Source organism: Lithobates pipiens, unplaced genomic scaffold, assembly GCF_037356315.1.
Source record: "Lithobates pipiens isolate NorthernLeopardFrog02 unplaced genomic scaffold, aLitPip1_a1.2 Scaffold_13, whole genome shotgun sequence".
NCBI classification, from domain to species: domain Eukaryota; kingdom Metazoa; phylum Chordata; class Amphibia; order Anura; family Ranidae; genus Lithobates; species Lithobates pipiens.
In genome coordinates, this window is record NW_027507718.1 from 222,885,251 (window position 1) to 222,907,323 (window position 22,073).

The 22,073-nt window shown below is 46.3% G+C and overlaps 1 protein-coding gene across 5 annotated transcripts in view; it reads right to left on the reverse strand.

Moving 5' to 3' along the window:
- Positions 1 to 22,073, reverse strand: part of TBC1D2 (TBC1 domain family member 2) — a 101,466-nt gene that overhangs the window by 8,513 nt on the left and 70,880 nt on the right. For 4 of the 5 annotated variants that reach the window (XM_077476253.1, XM_077476254.1, XM_077476252.1 and 1 more), the window contains exons 11-13: positions 19,219 to 19,339; positions 9,017 to 9,202; positions 5,425 to 5,546 (exon numbers count right to left, since the gene is read on the reverse strand). In XM_077476253.1, coding sequence (XP_077332379.1) covers positions 5,425 to 5,546; positions 9,017 to 9,202; positions 19,219 to 19,339 — 429 coding nt within the window. Of the gene's footprint in view, positions 1 to 5,424; positions 5,547 to 8,781; positions 8,918 to 9,016; positions 9,203 to 19,218; positions 19,340 to 22,073 lie in introns of those variants that run through there. The other variant, XM_077476256.1, reaches the window with a different exon arrangement.

The following is a 22,073-nucleotide window of genomic DNA, read 5'->3' on the forward strand; positions in this document are numbered from 1 at the left end:
AAGCTGTGTAAATTCCAGAAAATGTACCCTAATTTGTAGACGCTATAACTTTTGTGCAAACCAATAAATATATACGCTTATTGACATTTTTTTTTTTACCAAAGACATGTGGCTGAATACATTGTGGACTAAATGTATGACTAAAATTGAGTTTATTGGATTTTTTTTATAACAAAAGGTCTTTTTCCTTTTATAACGCAAAAAATGAAAATAGCAGAGGCAATCAAATACCATCAAAAGAAAGCTAAATTTGTGGGATAAAAAAGGAATTTAGTTTGGGTACAACATTGCATGACCACGCAATTACCAGTTAACCAAATTGTAAAAAGCCCCCTGGTTTTTAGGCTGCCAAATGGTATCGGGCTTAAGTGGTTAAACCTTTAAAGTGTGTGGGGATAATGCATAACTGCAGTACTGGTGGTCACTGGATCATCACACCACTCTCTTCTTCTGTTGCTTTGGTAAGAAAGGAGAGCAAAGGGTCAGAACATCTGTCAAGTTTTATTGCTGCCTGTGACTGTATTGGGTACATTCACTTGCTCTTTTACTAAGGACTCATACACAATATGCATTTATCCCTGGTGCATGAGGCTCTGGCATTTAGGTATGTGTAGAAAGTACTGGCACACCATCCAATCCAGGGGCGGACTGACCAGTCGGTCACTTGGGCGCCGCCCGAGGGCCCGCAGACATTAGGGGCCCGGACTCGGCCATATGAGAGGCCACTTGCAGCGGCTGAATTACATGCCGCGATGCAAATGCTAACTGTGCGCTGATCCCCGCCGGCCCCTCCTTCCCCCATCCATCCCAGGCCAGGTGCTTGTACTGTATGCATCGTGACATCACCTGACCTGGGACCGACGAAAAGAGTGGAGGGGCCGCCGGGGAGCAGCGCGCTGTTAGAAGTGTCTCAGGACTCAGGCTCAGCATCCAGTGACTCGGTGAGTGAAGCCGAGACACCAGGGGGCCGCCACACGTGATGGGGGGGGGGGTACAGACAGATGCATGGGCCCCGGGTCCCTCCATCCCACAGTGTCCTCCTGGCTGTGTGCATGTCCTGTGTGCATGTCCCCCTGTGCTGTGTGCATGTCCCCCTGTGCTGTGTGCATGTCCTGTGTGCATGTCCCCCTGTGCTGTGTGCATGTACCCCTGTGCTGTGTGCATGTCCTGTGTGCATGTCCCCCTGTGCTGTGTGCATGTCCCCCTGTGCTGTGTGCATGTACCCCTGTGCTGTGTGCATGTCCTGTGTGCATGTCCCCCTGTGCTGTGTGCATGTCCCCCTGTGCTGTGTGCATGTCCTGTGTGCATGTCCCCCTGTGCTGTGTGTGCATGTCCCCCTGTGCTGTGTGCATGTCCTGTGTGCATGTCCCCCTATGTGCATGTCCACCTGTGCTGTGTGCATGTCCCCCTGTGTGCATGTCCCCCTGTGTGCTGTGTAAGTGTGTGTCCTGTGTGCATGTCCCCCTGTGTGCATGTCCTTCCGTGTGCGTGTCCTCCTGTGTGCATGTCCCCCTGTGTGCATGTCCTCCTGTGTGCATGTCCTGTGCTGTGTAAGTGTGTGTCCTGTGTGCATGTCCCCCTGTGCTGTATGCATGTCCCCCTGTGCTGTGTGCAAGTCCTCCTGTGTGCGTGTCCTCCTGTGCTGTGTGCATGTCCCCCTGTGTGCTGTGTAAGTGTCCTGTGTGCATGTCCTGTGCTGTGTAAGTGTGTGTCCTGTGTGCATGTCCCCCTGTGTGTGTGTCCCTCCTGTGTGCGTGTCCCTCCTGTGTGCGTGTCCCTCCTGTGTGCGTGTCCCTCCTGTGTGCGTGTCCGTCTGTGCTGTGTGAGTGTCCCCCTGTGTGCATGTCCCCCTGTGCTGTGTGCATGTGTCCCCCTGTGTGCATGTCCCCCTGTGCTGTGTGCGTGTCCTGTGTGCATGTCCCCCTGTGCTGTGTAAGTGTCCTGTGTGCATGTCCTCCTGTGCTGTGTGCATGTCCTCCCGTGTGCGTGTCCTCCCGTGTGCATGTCCTGTGCTGTGTGCGATTCCCCCTGTGTGCTGTGTAAGTGTCCTGTGTGCATGTCCTGTGCTGTGTGCATGTCCCCCTGTGCTGTGTGCATGTCTTCCTGTGCTGTGTGCATGTCCCCCTGTGTGCTGTGTGCGTGTCCTGTGTGCATGTTCTGTGCTGTGTAAGTGTGTGTCCTGTGTGCATGTCCCCCTGTGTGCGTGTCCCCCTGTGTGCGTGTCCCCCTGTGTGCGTGTCCTCCTGTGTGCATGTCCTCCTGTGTGCATGTCCTCCTGTGCTGTGTGTGTGTCCTCCTGTGTGCGTGTCCCTCCTGTGTGCGTGTCCGTCTGTGCTGTGTGAGTGTCCCCCTGTGTGCATGTCCCCCTGTGCTGTGTGCGTGTCCCCATGTGCATGTCCCCCTGTGCTGTGTGCATGTGTCCCCCTGTGTGCATGTCCCTCCTGTGTGCATGTCCCCCTGTGCTGTGTGCACGTCCTCCTGTGTACATGTCCCCCTGTGCTGTGTAAGTGTCCTGTGTGCGTGTCCTCCTGTGCTGTGTGCATGTCCCCCTGTGTGCTGTGTAAGTGTCCTGTGTGCATGTTCTGTGCTGTGTAAGTGTGTGTCCTGTGTGCATGTCCCCCTGTGTGCGTGTCCCCCTGTGTGCGTGTCCTCCTGTGTGCGTGTCCTCCTGTGTGCGTGTCCTCCTGTGTGCGTGTCCTCCTGTGTGCGTGTCCTCCTGTGTGCGTGTCCTCCTGTGTGCGTGTCCTCCTGTGTGCATGTCCTCCTGTGTGCATGTCCTCCTGTGCTGTGTGTGTGTCTTCCTGTGTGCGTGTCCCTCCTGTGTGCGTGTCCGTCTGTGCTGTGTGAGTGTCCCCCTGTGTGCATGTCCCCCTGTGCTGTGTGCGTGTCCCCGTGTGCATGTGTCCCCCTGTGTGCATGTCCCTCCTGTGTGCATGTCCCCCTGTGCTGTGTGCACGTCCTCCTGTGTACATGTCCCCCTGTGCTGTGTAAGTGTCCTGTGTGCATGTCCCCCTGTGCTGTGTAAGTGTCCTGTGTGCATGTCCCCCTGTGCTGTGTAAGTGTCCTGTGTGCATGTCCTCCTGTGCTGTGTGAATGTCCCCCTGTGCTGTGTGCATGTCCTCCTGTGCTGTGTGCATGTCCTCCTGTGCTGTGTGCATGTCCCCCTGTGCTGTGTGCATGTCCCCCTATGTGCATGTCCCCCTGTGCTGTGTGCATGTCCCCCTGTGTGCTGTGTAAGTGTCCTGTGTGCATGTTCTGTGCTGTGTAAGTGTGTGTCCTGTGTGCATGTCCCCCTGTGTGCGTGTCCCCCTGTGTGCGTGTCCTCCTGTGTGCGTGTCCTCCTGTGTGCGTGTCCTCCTGTGTGCGTGTCCTCCTGTGTGCGTGTCCTCCTGTGTGCGTGTCCTCCTGTGTGCGTGTCCTCCTGTGTGCATGTCCTCCTGTGTGCATGTCCTCCTGTGCTGTGTGTGTGTCTTCCTGTGTGCGTGTCCCTCCTGTGTGCGTGTCCGTCTGTGCTGTGTGAGTGTCCCCCTGTGTGCATGTCCCCCTGTGCTGTGTGCGTGTCCCCGTGTGCATGTGTCCCCCTGTGTGCATGTCCCTCCTGTGTGCATGTCCCCCTGTGCTGTGTGCACGTCCTCCTGTGTGCATGTCCCCCTGTGCTGTGTAAGTGTCCTGTGTGCATGTCCCCCTGTGCTGTGTAAGTGTCCTGTGTGCATGTCCCCCTGTGCTGTGTAAGTGTCCTGTGTGCATGTCCTCCTGTGCTGTGTGAATGTCCCCCTGTGCTGTGTGCATGTCCTCCTGTGCTGTGTGCATGTCCTCCTGTGCTGTGTGCATGTCCCCCTGTGCTGTGTGCATGTCCCCCTATGTGCATGTCCCCCTGTGCTGTGTGCATGTCCCCCTGTGTGCTGTGTGCATGTCCTGTGTGCATGTCCCTCTGTGTGCATGTCCCCCTGTGTGCATGTCCTCCTGTCTGCATGTCCCCCTGTGCTGTATGCATGCCCCCCTGTGCTGTGTGCATGTCCTGTGTGCATGTCCCCCTGTGCTGTGTGCATGTCCCCCTGTGCTGTGTGCATGTCCCCCTGTGTGCATGTCCCCCTGTGCTGTGTGCATGTCCCCCTGTGTGCATGTCCTGTGTGCATGTCCCCCTGTGTGCTGTGTAAGTGTCCTGTGTGCATTCTCCCTCCAGTGTCCCCCCCTGTGTGTGTGCGTTCTCCCTCTGGTGTCCCCCTGTGTGTATGTTCTCTCTCCAGTGTCTCCCTGTGCAGGTTTGGCTTGAGTGTGGAGACCAAGGGGGCCCCATGATCTTCTGTTGCCCGGGGGCCCCATGAGTTGTCAGTCCGCCCCTGATCCAATCCCATTGCGAGTAGCCAGTAAAAGTCTATGTGAGGTTGACAACTGCTGTGGCTGGATATGGAAACACCTGGTAAAATAACAAAATCGTTATATAACATGGTGTTTGAACGCCTATGGCATAGCCTGTTTTAAGGCCCCTCTTTCCCTCATGGGATGGTGGTGGTAGGAGTTTCAAGCCCCCATTGATTGATTTCAGTGGGGGGGGGTTGTGATAGGTCAAAAAATGTCCTGGAAGTTCTGGGGGGTCCTCTAGTAAAGGTAATTTAAGGTCACCTGATCCCCAAGAATGTTCCAGAAATTTCCAGGACCCTTATTTAAGCAGTTTTAAAGTATTTATTGATTAAACGAGTTATGGTGAGTTATGGAGAGTTATGGTTACGGTTGTTTATATTTGTAGAAACCAAATAAAGCTGAATTTTGGGTAAGAAATGTTTTACCCTTGTAGTGGGTTTCCCCCCCACATACCTACTTTATTTTTTGGCTTCTTGTGCTTTCTTCCACTGTAAGATGTTCTGAAATGTGGGCAGGCCCTCAACATTCTTCTGTATAATGCAGGACTTCTGTTGCTGCATTGTACGGGATGACGTCAGAGAGCTGCAACCTGTGGTTTTTAGGGGAGCAGTCACACAAAGAGGGAGTAAGCCTGGGTAACAAGGAATAAGGTAAGTATATCACCTTATTAATCATCCCCTAGATAAAAAGTGCAGTTAGCTCTTGCAGTGGGAAGGGGGTCCAAGTGCAAGGGTAAATCATGTTTTCCCCTGGAGTTCAGCTTTAATACTGGTGCAGTACATTTTGTCTGAACTATCTAAAATGTTTGCCTTAAACTATCCTGTATACTGTGTTGGCTGCATACTCATAAATCTAAAAAAGATCAGTGTAGTCATGATGCAAATAATAATCCTATATGAGCACCTCCTCACCAGGCTTATTGTTTAATCGTTTGGACTGCCTCTGACAAGTCCTTATCAGCACCTTGTCGGTGCAGTACTTTCATACCTTATGTACTCCTTAAAATACTTTTTTGCTATACCGTATTTAATAACACAATAATTAGTAATGATTCTGATTTACCTGCCATCACAGATGGTCTTGGTGAAAAATGAAAGGTATTGGTAGATTTCTGTTTCATCATTCAGCTTTAAGATCTCTTCCTCATTATATTTAAATATTGCAAGTGCATAACGGAAAATGACCTGTCAAAGTGTTAGAAATAAATAAAAAATAACAGCTGATAATTGTCAATCATAAGATGCAACATGTGTAATGCTTAACATTTTCATAGGACCCTACCTCAAATAATGTCATTTAAAATACAACTAAATCATCCTTTATGGCAGTCTAAACAAGTCCCAATCAAGTTACTATGTAATGCACAAGCCTCATATAGTAAACAAAAAACTTCCTTAAGGCCCCTTTCACACTGGGGCTATTTTTAGGGGCGCTTTACCGTCTTTTTTAGCGGCGGTCTGCGGCCGATAGCGGGGTGGTTTTAACCCCTGCTAGTGGCCGAAAAAGGGTTAGAACCGCCCGTAAAGCACAGCTGCTGCGGTATAGCCGCGCTGTCCCACTGATTTCAATGGGTAGGAGCGGTTTAGGAGCAGTGAATACGCCGCTTCTTTCACCGCTCCAAAGATGCGGCTAGCAGGACTTTTTTCACAGTCCTGCTAGCGCACTGCTCCAGTGTGAAAGCCCCTCGGGCTTTCACACTGGAGTGAAAGGGGCTGTTTTTTTCAGGCGCTACACAGGCATTATTTTTAGCGCTGTGGCGCCTGAAAACCGCCCCAGTGTGAAAGGGGCCTTACCCCCTCCAAGTATGTGCTGTCATTCCAGAAAGCAGTGGGCATGAGTGGAAGTGGCCAGGAGCTGACAATCTACAGGCATCTACAATTAATTTGAATATTGTGGCATTTGTTTAAGTTTGACTGCAAAAGTTCAAACTCTCTAAAGTGATACTAAACACAATCTAATATATATTATTTCTTCTACTTACATATATGGATAATGAAATTGTATTTATTAAAAAAACAAAAAAACAAATCTAAGTACCTTTTCTCATGGCCATTATACAGCAGACACCGACTTTCCCCAGCTCTTTCTGTTCTTCAGAGAAACACCAGCAGGAGTCTCTATTAGCTGGCTATTGGCTGTAAAGGCTGGTTTGTCAGCCAGTGAGCCAATGAGAAAAGGGTGGAGGGTGGTGCTGAGCCGAAGCTCTATGTGTCTCATGGACTTGCTATTGGAGACACTGGTTTAGGGGGAGGAGGCAGAAGTGCAGAAAGGCAGGGTTCGAGAATGCTCTGTGCAAAACCACTAAACAGAGCAGGTAAGTATAGGATGTTTGCCATTTTAAGAAAAAACAAACCTTTAGAATCACTTTAACAAACACTGTAATGATATCTAGGGGGAAGTTCTGACCGTCGCAGCCTGCTCCATGCCCCTCTAGCCTTTGTCTATTGTGTTTATGTACTTAGAATTACAGGGAAGTAATGCCTCCATCAATCAAAATCTAATATCCCGTCCCTATAGTGTAGACCTGTGTAGATGGTGTGGAGGAGAGAAGGGGGGAGCTGTATTTTATATCTATATATACACCCACATATGTGACTCTATGGTCACATGGGCTGCTCAGGGAGAAAATGCTCAACATAGAAACACACTGAAAACCGATCATGCTCACTAGCTGTGGCAACGGCTGTTCTTCAGAATCTTCAGCTGCAGCGAGGACCGAGACAGAAGGGAGGGACAGAGAACAGGAGAATACAGAGGACAAATCTTAAAGTTGCTGAGTGAGAGTGATCAGCATACAGTACAACATTTATTACATTATTATACATTATTTATTAGTTCTTACTGATACGGGTTTATGGTCACTTTAAGTGTTTTAAAGTTAATCTTTCTCATGAAAACATTCAGTGGAATATCATTCCAAAAGTTCTTTATGAATACAACAAATTATCTCAGAAGCACTATACTACAGCACTATACAGTATCTCACAAAAATGAGTACACCCCTCACATTTTTGTAAATATTTTATTGTATCTTTTCATGTGACAACACTGAAGAAATTACACTTTGCTACAATGTAAAGTAGTGAGTGTACAGCTTGTATAACAGTGTAAATTTGCTGTCCCCTCAAAATAACTCAACACACAGCCATTATTGTCTAAACCGCTGGCAACAAAAGTGAGTACACTCCTAAGTGAAAATGTCCAAATTAGGCCCAAACTGTCAATATTTTGTGTGGCCACCATTATTTTCCAGCACTCCCTTTACCCTCTTGGGCATGGAGTTCATCAGAGCTTCACAGGTTGCCACTGGAGTCCTCCTTCCACTCCTCCATGATGACATCACGGAGCTGGTGTATGTTAGAGACCTTGCGCTCCTCTACCTTCCATTTGAGAATGCCCCACAGATGCTCAATAGGGTTTAGGTCTGGAGACATGCTTGGCCAGTCCATCATCTTACGCTCATCTTCTTTAGCAAGGCAGTGGTCGCCTTGGAGGTGTGTTTGGGGTCATTATGTTGGAATGCCACCCTGTGGCCCAGTATCCGAAGGGATCATGCTCAACTTCAGTATATCACAGTATGTGTTGGAGTTCATGGTCCCCTCCATGAACTGTAGCACCCCAGTGCCAGCAGCACTCATGCAGCCCCAGACCCTGACACACCCACCACCATGCTTGACTGTAGGCAAGACACACTTGTCTTCCTATTCCTCACCTGGTTGCTGCCACACATGCTTGACACCATCTGAACCAAGTAAGTTTATCTTGGTCTTATTAGACCACAGGACATGGTTCCAGTAATCCATATCCTTAGTCTGCTTGTCTTCAGCAAACTGTTTGCTGGCTTTCTTGTATATCATCTTTAGAAGAGACTTATGCCGTGTACACACGACTGGACTTTCCGGGAGACTAGGTCCGGCGGAATCAGTCCGTCGGACATTCCAATCATGTGTGGGATAATCCGATCGTTTTTCATTATAAAAATCCGATGGACCTAGAAATAGAACATGTTTCAAATCTGTCCAACGGACTCAATTCCTATTGTGAAAACCGTTCATCTGAATGCTGGTCTGACGGACCAAATAAGACGCAAGGGAAACTATTGGCTACTGGCTATTGAACTTCCTTTTTTAGTCCCATCTTACGTCATCATGTTCAAAACAAATGGACTTAGTCCGTTCGTGTGTGGGCAAGTCTGTCGGAACGTCCGTTGGGAAGACTGTCGGACCTTTTCTGATAGCAGTTTAGACATTAATGGCTGTGTGTTGAGTTATTTTGAGGGGACAGCAAATTTACACTGTTATACAAGCTGTACACTCACTACTTTACATTGTAGCAAAGTGTCATTTCTTCAGTATTGTCACATGAAAAGATATAATAAAATATTTATAAAAATGTGAGGGGTGTACTCACTTTTGTGAGAAACTGTACCTTCTGAAATTACTCCACAGAAATGATTTTTCACGTATTATACAAATGGCAAGCTGGCCATGCACTTCTACACCACTTTGTATTATTATTATTCAGGATTTATAAAGCGCCAACAGTTTACACAGTGCTTTAAAACATAAGGGCACACAGTACAATTACAATACAATTTAATACAGTAGGAATCAGTATTGTATTCATTTTGGTTAGGTCTCTGAAGAATTCCTACCTTTGTTCCTTCATACAGGAAGGCATCCCACACTCTCAGAAGTATATCACTAACCAGGCTATCAACAAACACTACCAGAAACCAGTTGTAAGTGATAAGAGAGAGGTCGATCTTGTATTGCTGAAAATGTGCATTCAAACGAGGCAGTTTTTCCAAAAAGCAGTCCTTGAATACTCTTTGATCAACCTATGGACATAACAGAGTTCCATGTCAACACTTATCTGAGTGATATAACAAACTGGTCATTTTGATTTGAAATTGTTGCTGCACTAAGCAAACTCTTGTCTGCAGTGTCTTCAAATATATTCGTAGCTTAGGGTGACAATAGACAGTAATGCCGCATACACACAATCGGAATTCAGGCCAGAAAAAGACCGCTGAGAGCTTTTCATCGGAAAATGCGACCATGCGTATGCTCCATCGGAATTTAGCTGTCCGAATTTCCACAAGCCAAACATTTATAGCATGTTCTCAAATTTCCAGACGGAAAAACTTTCTATTGGAAATTCCGATCGTGTGTATGCAATTCTGACATGCCAAAAATCACGCATGCTCAGATTCAACTACGAGACAGAAGCTATTGGCTACTGGCTATTGAACTTCCTTTTTCTAGCCCCGTCATACGAAATTCTGTTGGGAAAACCATCAGAGCTTTTTCCGACGAGAATTCCGATCGTGTGTAGGCAGCATTAGGGCTAGTTTAGACTTGCTTCAAAACAAGGCTTTGGACACGCTTTGTTAAAGCTCTCTGAACGCCAGTAAAAAGCTCCTGTCACTAAATAAAATGGTTAGCTTACAGTCCTGTTTACACCTTGCTTTTGCTGGGAGCTTCGATGGGGCTTTGATGAGGCTTCGGTGGGGCTTGAAGCGAGCTATGCCATAGACTTCTATGGAGGCTTTGAAGATGCTTTGAAGCACAACTAAAGCGACAATGGGGTATAAAGCGAAGCCAAAGAAAAGCAAAAGCAAGGTGTAAACAGGACTGTAAGTTAACAATTTTATTTAGTGACAAGATGCTTTGACTAGCGTTCAGAGGGCTTTTACAAAGCATGTCCAAAGCCTTGTTTTGAAGCAAGTGTAAACTAGCCGTTAATGTGTGTTGAAGCCAAACCAAATGTAAATGAGCCCTAATAGTGTTTAAGCTGTCCAAACACTGATCAAAATTTGTCTGGTTTAGTAAGAATCAGTGTGTGGTAATCCCAGCTTGACAAAAGGTGATTGTTTGATCGAGTTCTGTAGGAGGGTCATGTTGAAATGTTTTTCTTGATCAGCCAATCAGCCCGCAACTACTGATCAGCCTATTCTTACAACAGCCAGTGTAGTCAGAACACAATTTCCCCGCGGGGGTATTCCTCCATCCACCTCATTTATGTTTATAAATTAGGGCCAGGGACCCAGCCAGTGGAGGTGGTGCTTGCAGAGCAGCCTTGTGTGCCAAGCCAGGAACCCAGCGTGCCAGTGGGGCGACGCTTGAGAAGTATCTTGGATGTCAAGCTAGGGACCCAGCAGGGAAGCAGGGGTGACACTACTGAGAGAGAAGGTTGGAAGAGCTCAGGAGATCCAGTGGCAGTGGATCAGCAAGTCTAGTGAGAGAGACTGAGAGCTCAGTTGAGTGAAGATCTACAATAGGATATTGCAAAGGAAGTGAAAGAGTTCATTGTAAACCTTTGTTAGAAACTGTTCAAGAGTGTTGCCATAGCAGACAGTGGGGGTTATTTACAAAAGGCAAATCCACTTTGCACTGCAAGTGCACTTGGAAGTGCAGTCGATCTAAATGTAAGGGGTAGATCTGAAATGAGTGGAAGCTCTGCTGATTTTATCATCCAATCATGTGCAAGCTAAAATGCTGTTTTTTATTTTTCTTGCATGCCCCCCTCGGATATACAGAAACTTTACTTCCTAATGCACTTGCAGTGCAGAGTGGATTTTCCTTTAGTAAATAACTCTGTGTCTACACCTGCAGATGTGGTGTGCGGCTGGGTGCCTTTCCCTTGCATGACTGTCTACCTATAAAAGTCTCAGAGTCTGCCAATTAACACTGCAACTACTAAAGGGTGTCCTGGCCCTAAACCCTTTCTCCAAGAGTTCTGTTTAAGAGACAATAAATCTCTTTGTATTCAAGAAATGTCTGGCGCCCATGAATCTACCTTGCATTACACCCACCATGCCTCATAACCCACTCTACATAGGAGGATGTCAGTTCTCCTCTCCCTGACTTTGGAGGTCTCCATTAGGCTTCTGGAGACCTGGGCCCTTGCTACAAATAGGTAAGTAGGTTATATACACCTTTCCTTTACAGCGTTTTGTTTGATGAATAAAGAGGATTAGCAAATAACTCAACTTGTTGTAAACTTCCTTATTGAGCCTCATATTGCACTGTATAATACGTCTATTAATAGGCATTGAGTAACTGGTGTTGATGTTGTAATGCAACGTTTTGCAATGCTGTTGCAAACTTCCTTATGTAGACTCATATTTTACTTTTATTAATACCACTGCTAAAAACACAAAAATAAAGGGTAATCCTATAATGCAAATATCAGAGTTATATGCCTTTTTAAATTTACAAATAGATGTACTGTGCAACTGTATACTTAATTGCCAAAACAACAAGTGGAAAATTACATTTCAATACCTTTTTGATCTTTTCAAGTAATATTTAAGTAATATTTCTACACTCACATTCTAATTCTTTTGGAAATAATTCCAGCTCTATTAATTGAGATGTATGAAGCAGTGATGTAACCTTTTGAAACAATAAAAATGTAATTGAAATGAACTAGCCTTACAAAAAGGGGGCAATACTTTAGGAGGCATTGGCACATATACTGTGTGTAATTTATGTAATCATGTTTTTCTTTTCATATGATCTAGGGCAGGGGTAGGCAACCCCCGACATGGGTGCCACAAGCGGCACCTGAAGCCACTTTTGGGGGGGGAGGGAACACTGTGCCCTCACACATTGTAAAAAGATGGGGAACATTGTTTTTCTAACTTTGCTGTAGCTGCGATTGGCGGCTCTTGTGACGGGGAAGAAATTAAGTGCAGTTCTGCTAGGGGGTGGCCCCTGTTGCTAGGAGGATAAGGAGGAGGAGAACTGTGATTGGCCACTGCTAAAGCCAATCACAGTCCCACTAGCCTTCCACCATCCGGAGGAAAATGCCTCGCTTAAGTTGCCACTACCAATTTCAGAAAAAAGAGATTTCACTGTGATTGAGAAAACCATAATCAGATGACAGTTTATGGATTTACTGTTGAGTTTCTGGGAGACAGAAGAGCATGGGGGTACAGTGGTGGAGCAGATGTGGTAGAAGGTAAAGTGAGAAGAGAAAAGGGGTACAGTGGTTGGACACAAGAGCATGGCGGTACAGTGGTCAAGCAGGGAGTTACAGTGGTGGCAAAGATAAGCAGGGGAGTACAGTGGTGGGGCAGATGTGCAGGATAGTACAGTGGTGGGGCAGATGTGCAGAGAGCTACAGTGTTGTGGCAGATGTACAGGGGATTACAGTGGTGGGGCAAATGTGCAGGGTAGTACAGTGGTGGGGCAGATGTGAAGAGGGTTATGGTGGTGGGACAGATGTGTAAGGGGTTACAGTGGTGGGGCAGATATACAGGGGGTTACAATGGTAGGGCAGGTGAGCAGGGTAGTACAGTGGTGGGGCAGATGCACAGGGGGGTTACAGTGGTGGGCCATATACACAGGGGGTTACAGTGGTGGGGCAGATATACAGGGGGGTTACAGTGATGGGACAGATGAGCAGGGGGGTACAGTGATCTGAGGTGTGAAGGTGCAGGAATTGGGGCTGAACTGAGCACTGGAGGTGCAGGAATTGGGGCTGATGTGAGCACTGGAGGTGCAGGAATTGGGGCTGATGTGAGCACTGGAGGTGCAGGAATTGGGGCTGATCTGAAGTGTGGAGGTGTATGAATTGGGGCTGATCTGAGCACTGGAGATGCAGGAATTTGGGCTGATCTGAGCACTGGAGGTGCAGAAGTTAGGGCTGAGGAGGTGCAGGAATTGGGGCTGATCTGAAGTGTGGAGGTGCAGGAATTGGGCTGATCTGAAGTGTGGAGGTGCAGGAATTGGGGCTGATCTGAAGTGTGGAGGTGCAGGAATTGGGGCTGATCTGAAGTGTGGAGGTGCAGGAATTGGGGCTGATCTGAAGTGTGGAGGTGCAGGAATTGGGGCTGATCTGAAGTGTGGAGGTGCAGGAATTGGGGCTGATCTGAAGTGTGGAGGTGCAGGAATTGGGGCTGATCTGAAGTGTGGAGGTGCAGGAATTGGGGCTGATCTGAAGTGTGGAGGTGCAGGAATTGGGGCTGATCTGAAGTGTGGAGGTGCAGGAATTGGGGCTGATCTGAAGTGTGGAGGTGGAGGAATTGGGGCTGATCTGAAGTGTGGAGGTGCAGGAATTGGGGCTGATCTGAAGTGTGGAGGTGCAGGAATTGGGGCTGATCTGAAGTGTGGAGGTGCAGGAATTGGGGCTGATCTGAAGTGTGGAGGTGCAGAAATTGGGGCTGATCTGAAGTGTGGAGGTGCAGAAATTGGGGCTGATCTGAAGTGTGGAGGTGCAGAAATTGGGGCTGATCTGAGGTGTGGAGGTGCAGAAATTGGGGCTGATCTGAGGTGTGGAGGTGCAGGAATTGAGCTGATCTGAAGTGTGGAGGTGCAGGAATTGGGGCTGATCTGAAGTGTGGAGGTGCAGGAATTGGGGCTGATCTGAAGTGTGGAGGTACAGGAATAGGGGCTGATCTGAGGTGTGGAGGTACAGAAATTGGGGCTGATCTGAAGTGTGGAGGTGCATGAATTGGGGCTGATCTGAGGTGTGGATATTAATTTGTCACCATTACTCAAGTAGTTTACAGCATTTGCCTTATAAAAAAATAATTTTTGTGACTGAGATTGTGAAGTTAACATTTTTTGTTATAAAATCGGCATGCTCAAAATCTTTGAAAACATTTTTCGACACACTGTGCTCAAAAGGTTGCCTACCCTGATCTAAGGCTTCTGTTGTGGAGATTGTCACAGATCAGCAGCGGAGCTGATCTGTGTCTCACCTTTACTGCAGTGGGTCGGCTGGCATCTGTTGTCCACTGTCTAGTGTTCAGCTCTGTGCACTCTCCAGCTATGGGTGTCAATGCCCTTCACCTGTTGCCTAATATATGATTCCTTCCTGCTACTTCCTGTCCAGCCCTCATGTGCTTCTCTATTTAAACCCCTTTCAAACCTGCTACTGGTTGCTTGAGCAACGTTTGTTCCTAGCTCCCCTGTGTAACCTGTTTACCTGTCTTCTCGTGATCTGATCTTCTGTGTACCGACCCGGCTTGTTCTGATTACGTTGTCTGCAGCCTGTCCTGACCTTTGTTCACTACCTGGCTTTCCTTGCTTCATCCATCCATCCTTGTCTACAGTGTCTTCGGGTACTTCCCTAGTGAGCAGAGTGAACACGGGGGTCGTGACCTGGGGTCAGCACGCAGCTAAGTCCAAACCTTTGTGAGAGGGTCACTGGCGGAACACCGGCTGACTCTTAGGCCGCGTACACACGGGCGGACTGTTCGTCCAACTTTGTCCGCTGAACAGTGTTTCAGCGGACAGTCCACTCGTGTGTGGGCTTCAGCGGACAGTTTCAGCGGACAGTCTGACGAACAAAGTTTTTCGGAATTTCCGTAAGACTGTCCGCTGAAACTTGGTTTGAGCGGACAGTCCGCTCGTGTGTAGGCTTGTTCGGCCAACTAAGTCTCGCGCATGCTCAGAAAGAATTTACACGGCGAAGGTTGCATTGCAGTGTATCGGACGCCGAATTTCTCGTCCCGTCGTACGTGCCGTTCACGTCATCGCGCAAGTTTTCAGCGGACTGTTCGTTTGTCGTGTGTGGTCAAGTCCGTTCATGCTAATTTTGAACGGACTGTTTGTCAAACTGTTTGACGAACCTAGTTGGGCGGACAGTCCGCCCGTGTGTACGCGGCCTTAGATTCCACGCCCTGGGGGATCCCGTGTCACCTGCTCACCTGAGGGTTCGCTGTAAGTAGTACCGTGACAGAGATGAGATATAGAGAGTATATGAATAAAGTTGCAGGTGCAAGAAAATGTGTGTGAATGCTTAGGAATCTTCAGATGTTTTACCAAAAATATGTAGAAGAATACATACAATTGGCTTAAACTAAGGAAAAAAATTAGCTTTTTAAAAAAAAATTGGGGATATTTATTATAGCAAAAAGTATAAAATATTGTGTTTTTTTCAAAATTGTCGCTCTTTTCTTGGTTATATTGCAAAAAATCATTGAGCAGCCAAATCTTCTTGGGCTGAAGTGGTTAATTATGGATCTGGACACAGTTACCTTGTTTTCAATGGAGCCATTCACACAGGTGTGTAAACATGCTCTGCATTCAGATCTATAATACAGAATCCAAAAATCTAAAGTGGAGTACACGCAATAAGAAAATCAGATGAACGTTCGTCTGATTTTACTCTGTTTTACAGCAAATCGGAACAGATGAATGAATATTCATATGAAAATTCTTATGCGAGAAAGGTTTTTTTTTTGTTCATTTTTTCTGATCATGCGCAGTCTTTCTTTTTTGATTTTTCTTGCACAAAAATCGTACGAAAAACGGTACACGTTAAACAAAACACATTTGTCTCTTCGAGATTTTTCGTACGAAAATTTGGAATCGGCTGTCCAAAGTTGTGTACACACTATACGAAAATCATACGAAAATTCTTTGGATAAAAATGTTCGCCTGATTTTCTATAGCATGTATGAGCTTTAAGAACGTGCACTTTATGCACTTGCACGTATAAACGCATATATATAAGCTGGACATGTGCGGTGCATTTGTTCCGAATACCCGACTTACAATATAAACGAATATTAACAAATGCTCCGAATAATGTAACGAAATTTGTCTGAATTTTGGAAATTTAGACTGAAATTCTAATCGAATTTTACATTGAACTCCAGTCAAATTCTCACTACACATATTGCTGAAATCAAAGAGTTATTAGAGTACCATTTCGAAATAATGCTGTTTTTGTTAAGCCAAAGGTTATTTAAAGGGTCATTGTAATAATTTGATGAAGCATGTAGTCTCTACCTCTCACTGGCACATTGCAAGGACTCTTGGACCTGCACCAAAGTGGAATGAAGATCGTGGAGATGCTCCTCTAATGCGGGTATTCTTTGAGGAACAAATAAGCCAGGCAACATGGATGGTTGGGAACCATAATTCGCCATAAACTGAGACAATCGGGAAGCGGTATTGATGGCACTATTGTGAGCAAACTCCACCCAAGGTAGGAGGCCTAACCAGTTGTTATGGTGGTCAGAAATATAGCAGCGTAGAACCTGCTGCAAGGCTTAGTTGGCTTGTTCTGCGGCCCCATTGGACTGTGGGTGATATGCAGAAGAGAAGGAAAGCTGTCTCCAGGTTTTGGAAAGCCTTTTTAGAAATTCAAACTACCCCTGTCAGAGATGATAACCTTGGGTAGCCCATGTAACTGAAAGATCTCCTGAGCAAACATGGATGCCAGTTCTTTGGATGTGGCCAGCTTCTTTACAATGTGACATTTTTGAGAACCGGTCAACCACCATAAGAATCAACTGTGCTGCCCTGGGAGTTGGTTAACTCCACAATAAAATCCATAGACAGTTGGTTTCAAGGCCTCTCTCCCTTGGTTATGGGTTGTAGGAGGCCCACTGGAAGGTGTTGTGGTGTCTTACTCTGTGCACAGATGGAACAAGAGGCTGCAAAGGCGGGTAACTCAGCGTGGAGACTAGGCCAACAGAATTGTTGAGAAATAGCCCAAATGAGTTGATCCTTCCCTAGGTGGCCAGCCGCCTTGGGAGAATGGTAGGTCTGGAGCAAAACAGTGCATAGACTCTTACGGACAAAGCAGCAGTCACAAGGTTTCTCGAGAGGAGACAGGATTAGAGCGGCAAGCATTCTGTTACCCAAAGGTGAGGTGAGACTGGTGCGTACAGTAGCCAGAATGCGATTGGGAGGTATTACAGGAACAGGCACCGACTCCATCTTGGAAGTGCAGGAAAACTGTAGGGACAATGCGTCAGCCCTTACATTCTTAGCACCGGGTAAGAATGAGACTATGTAATTGAAGCTTGACAGAAAAAGAGCCCACCACGCTCTTCTGGGAGATAAGCGTTTAACCAAGAATGTGAGATTATTATGGTCAGTCAAAATGAAAACCTGCACAGTGATAGCTGAGCTGAGCAACCTGAGCACAGAGAAGGGAGGGCTGAAAGCCCAGCCCTGACATTTAAAAAAAAAAAAAAAATGATGTTACTCTTCAAGTCTAAATGGGGAAGAATAAATCATAAAAACAAAGTTATGCACACAAACTCATGTGTAATAACAGAAAACGCATGTGTAATAACAGAATTTTTTTTTTACAACCGTGTGAATGAAGCCTTAACAAAGGAGAAAAAAAAATTATCATTATGTAAGTATATGTGTCTTTACGCATTTATATGCAAGTAGTTTACTGGTCATTATGCAACAACTTTTCTCCAGTAAACCCATGTGTAATAACATCAGTAACATTTTTACAGCTGTGTGAATGAATCCAATGCATGACTAAGGCTTCATTCACACAGTCCTGAAAAATGTTACTTTTGCTATTACGTCATTCATTTTCAGTGCCACTGGGGCGACTCGCTTGTGGGATGTTCTGAAAAGTCCTGCAAGCAGCATCTTTGGGGTACTCAAACGATGGTAAAGCGCCGCTAGTTTTAAAAAAGTAACCTTACTGCTGCTTTGAAAGTAGAAAGTAACCTTACTGCTGCTTTGCTTGGGAAGCCTGGTCTGTTAATAGAAGTTGTAAAACAATTGACTTACTGGCCGGATCACCAGGTGAAAAAAAAAGCCTGAAAAAAGAAAACGAATCGAATGCCCACATCTAAGAACTGGTAAGCTGCAATACCATACATTTCTGTTTTTGTGTTTAATACTGCATTGATGGCTCACAAAACTTCTCGCAGCTACTAATAAATAAAAGTACAATATTAATTTAACCACTTCCCGACCGCTGTCAGCAAATATACATTGGCAGAATGGCACGGCTGGCCAAAGTAACGTACCCGTACGTTACTTTGAATTGCCCGCCATCTGCGCCGTGAGCTCCGTGAGCGTGCCCGTGGATTCGATCGCCACGGGGATAACCGCGATCGTGTCACGGAGCTAAAGAATGGGGAGATGCCGATGTAAACAGCATCTCCCCATTCTGCCTAATGACAGGACACTGATCGTCTGCTCCCTGTCATTGGGAGCAGCGATCAGTGTCATGTCACACACAGCCCATCCCCCAGACAGTTACAAACACTCCCCTATGACACACTTAACCCCTCCCCACCCCCTAGTGGCTAACCCCTTCACTGCCAGCAACATATTTACAGTAATCAATGAAATTTTATAGCATTTATCGCTGTATTAATGCCAATGGTCCCAAAAATGTGTCAAAATTGGCCGATGTGTCCGCAATAATGTCGCAGTCACTACTAGTAAAAAAAAAAATTATTAATAAAAATGCCATAAAACTATCCCCTATTTGTAGACGCTATAACTTTTACGCAAACCAATCAATAAACGCTTATTGGGATTTTGTATGAATATGTAGAAGAATACGTAAACTGACGAAAAAAACGTTTTTTGTATATTTTTGGGGGATATTTATTATAGCAAAAAGTCAAAAATAATGCGTTTTTTTTGTTTATAGCGCAAAAAATAAAAACCGTGATCAAATACCACCAAAAGAAAGCTCTATTTGTGGGGAAAAAAGGACGTCAATTTTGTTTGGGAGCCACGTCACATGACCGCGCAATTGTCAGTTAAAACAAAGCAATGCCGAATAACAAAAAGTGCTCTGGTCAGGAAGGGGGTAAATCCTTCCGGGGCTGAAGTAGTTAAATGTCTGCACAGCAAAACTTTGTAAGCCAGACTTATAAAGAAGACAAATGAGGGTTGGTTTACTAAAAGTGGAGAGTGCACAATCTGGTGCAGCTCTGCATAGAAACCAATCAGCGTCCAGTTTTTTGTCAAAGTTTAATTAAACAAGCGGAAGTTAGAAGCTGATTGAATACCATGCACAGCTGCACCAGATTTTGCACTCTGCGGTTTTAGTTAATTAACCCCATGGTCTCTATCAACCTCTTTCTTGTACTTTCTGCTATATATTTTTTTATCTTACCTGTGATCCTGTTAGGTTATTACTATAGTACTCTGGTGGCATTATGTTTTCAATAATATCAGCTAGACAATAAAATGCACTCTCCTCATCTTCCAAAACCAAAAGTGCTATGGCGGCTAACCTGCAACAAAATTAAAGCTGTGGTTATATTAAAGTGGAACTTCACTCTTTTTTTGCTTACCTTCTTTTTTTCCGGTTTCCAGGTTTAGGTCTCCCTTATTATCCATTCCCTTATTATCCATTCAGGCAAGAAAGATGTGCAGTGCAACTTGTGCCTATTGGGATATGCACGTCATATATCCCAGAAGGCATAGGGTTCCATTAAAGCGGGAGTAAACCCAGTTTAAAAAAAACACTTACATTCCCGGCATGCCGGAAATGTTAACTTTCACATTGGTTGTGCTCTCAACCAAACTTTCAAACCATCCAATAGTTGGTTTCATAACTGATCACATGTGCAGCATTATGGCAGTTGAAGAATCATTAGAGGCCAAGATGGCAGCTTCCTTGCCTGAAAATGATAGGAGGGTTTACTTCCACTTTAATAGGGGGACAAGCCAGCGCCGCATCATCAGGAGCCTCCTACCTGAACCTAGAAGGGACAGCCACCTCCCAATGATGTCACAGAGTGGGGCTGAGCAGTAGAGAAGTGGATCTCAGCTACAGAATGCTGGATCCACTGGATGGGGTGTATCTGAATTTAGGACAACCCAGCATCAGGTAAGCAGGGATAAAAAAAAGTTCCCCTTTAACCCCTTGGTGCTGACAATACACAAATTTGCGGCCCCACTGCACTGGGCTTTTTGAAATGGGGCCGCATTCTTGCATACCTCCATTTGTGCTGGAAGCCATGCCTCCCATGCCTCCCAGCACAGTAACTGGGGTCTCACCCTGTCTAAGGACAGGGACCCGAAAAGTCCGATTCCGGGTCACTTGATCGCTGTGATAGCCTCAGATTGGCTATCACAGTGATCAGTCACTGTGAAGCCGGCCCCCATGTTTTCTGTCTCTGTGAATGGATGAGAAAGATACATTGTCTGTCCTTGTAGCGATAGAAAAAAAAAGTGTGTCGAAAAAATGTAATAAAATAAATTAAAGAAAAATACCTAGAGGTTTGATCTAGGTTTGATCTAGGTCAATGCCAGGGTTAGCGTTTGGGTCAAAGTCAGTATTTTTTGGACAGGGTTTATTTATTTTTAATTAGTATTAGTGTCAGTTATGCCACGTACACACGATTGGACTATCCGCCGGACTTTGCAGCGGAGGTCCGCCGGGCTTTCCGAACGAGTGGACCTGCCCACACACGAACGGACATTTCCGGTGGACTAGGTCCAGCGGACAATCCGGCGGACTAGGTCCAGCGGACAATCCGGCGGACTAGGTCCAGCGGACAATCCGCCGGACTATGGTGGGAGTCTGCCGGACTTTTGAAATGAACGGACTTGCCCACACACAGAGAAAAGTCCGTTCATTTTGAACGTGGCTCCAGATAGACGGGACTAGCACAGGAAGTCAATGTCGCCGACTCCATTGGCGAGATTGACACCTCGCTAGCCCCGTCACCTGGTATGGACTTAAAGGGGAAGCCCTACGCTGAAAAAACAGCGTGGGGGTCCCCCCAAAGTCCATAGCAGACCCTTATCCGAGCAAGCAGCCCCACCGGTCAGGAAAGGGGTGGGGATGAGGGAGCGCCCCCCCTCCTGAGCCGTACCAGGCCCCATGCCCTCAACATGGGGGGTGCTTTAAGGAAGGGGGGCCCTGTGGCACCCCCACCCCAAAGCACCTTGTCCCCATGTTGATGAGGACAAGGGCCTCTTCCCGACAACCCTGGCCATTGGTTGGCGGGGTCTGTGGGCGGGGGGCTTATCAGAATCTGGGAGCACCCGTTAATAAGGGGTTCTTCAGATTACGGCACCCTACCCTATGTGAACGTGTATGGGGTATGTTGTACCCCTACCCGTTCACCTGAGGGAAAAAGTGTATATATAAAAAAAAAGTTTTTTAAAATACTTTATTAGACAGCTCTGGGGGGCTTCTCTTCTTCCGTCTTCGGGGGTCTTCTCACCGGACTCCTCCGCTATCTTCTGCTAGCTATTTTACTAGTGGAGGAGCCCGACTTTCTCCTTCGTCGCTGTCCGGGGGTCTTCTTCCGACTTCGGGAGTCTTGTCCTGCTCTTCGGTTCTTCTTGCCGGGCCTCTGCTTTCTTCTTCCAGCTCTTTTACTAGCGTTGGCTCGGTCTTCTGTCGCTGTCGCCGCCTTCTGCTTCTTCTTCTTCCTTCTTCCGATGTTGACACGACGCTCTCTTCAGCCTTAATGGCAGGGATGCATTGTGCAGCGACTTATATAGGGACAAGGGGCGTGGTCATCAGGTGATCTCACATGGTGACCCTGCCCCTTATGATGTCACAGTCCCAGCATCCTCCAGGATTGTCGGGAAGACCAGAGTCCGCTGGACCATGTCCGCTGGATAATCCGATTGTGTGTACGCAGCATTCTTGTGTTTTAAGGAAGGATAAAAAAAAAACAAGATGCACAGTATTGTTTTTGGGCTCTACTAAGGGTACAAACAGCAACTAAAATGTATTTTGGGTTGTTCTTTGGTGGTAGGTTATGTTGGTAGCAAGAAATATTCAGCTACATTTAAAAAAATATTATGGGCCAGTATTGCCTTGAAAATAAAAATAAATAAATCAGGGAGATATCTATTACCATTTACCACCCAATACAAGCCCAATTTGTCCTGAAAAAAACAAACAAGGTATAATCCTCTTGAAAGCGCAAAGTAGTTGTGACGATATGTACGGTGTTACTAACACATGTCAAAGTTGCAAAATTGGGCTTAGGCATTAAGATT